Source organism: Penaeus monodon, chromosome 20, assembly GCF_015228065.2.
Source record: "Penaeus monodon isolate SGIC_2016 chromosome 20, NSTDA_Pmon_1, whole genome shotgun sequence".
NCBI lineage: Eukaryota > Metazoa > Arthropoda > Malacostraca > Decapoda > Penaeidae > Penaeus > Penaeus monodon.
The window spans coordinates 20,146,724-20,146,968 of record NC_051405.1 but is presented as its reverse complement, the minus strand read 5'-3'; the positions used below and the strand labels follow the sequence as shown (position 1 = coordinate 20,146,968).

The 245-nt window shown below is 57.1% G+C and overlaps 1 protein-coding gene across 1 annotated transcript in view; it reads right to left on the bottom strand.

The window, feature by feature from the left end:
- The window catches only part of LOC119585942 (dipeptidyl peptidase 4-like), a 99,547-nt gene that overhangs the window by 10,430 nt on the left and 88,872 nt on the right, over positions 1-245 (bottom strand). The window contains exon 10 of the mRNA XM_037934657.1: positions 5-128. Coding sequence (XP_037790585.1) covers positions 5-128 — 124 coding nt within the window. The remainder of the gene's footprint in view (positions 1-4; positions 129-245) is intronic.

The following is a 245-nucleotide window of genomic DNA, read 5'->3' as shown; positions in this document are numbered from 1 at the left end:
TCACCGCCTCGCAGAAGTAGAGCGGCTGCGCGCAGATGGTGATGACGGAGGTATTCTGCGCCCGGTTCATCCAGACGACGCTGACGGTGCCGGAGTCGACCCACGTGACCGCCGTGAAGTAGTGGTCCCTGTGAAATTCTCTCCCGTCAGCCGCTTATCCCCCACGGGCGGTCAGACCCTGGACTGTCTTGGGACTGCTGCGCTATTTTCATTTTTTTTATTTAAAGTCCACAATTGAGCCCAGA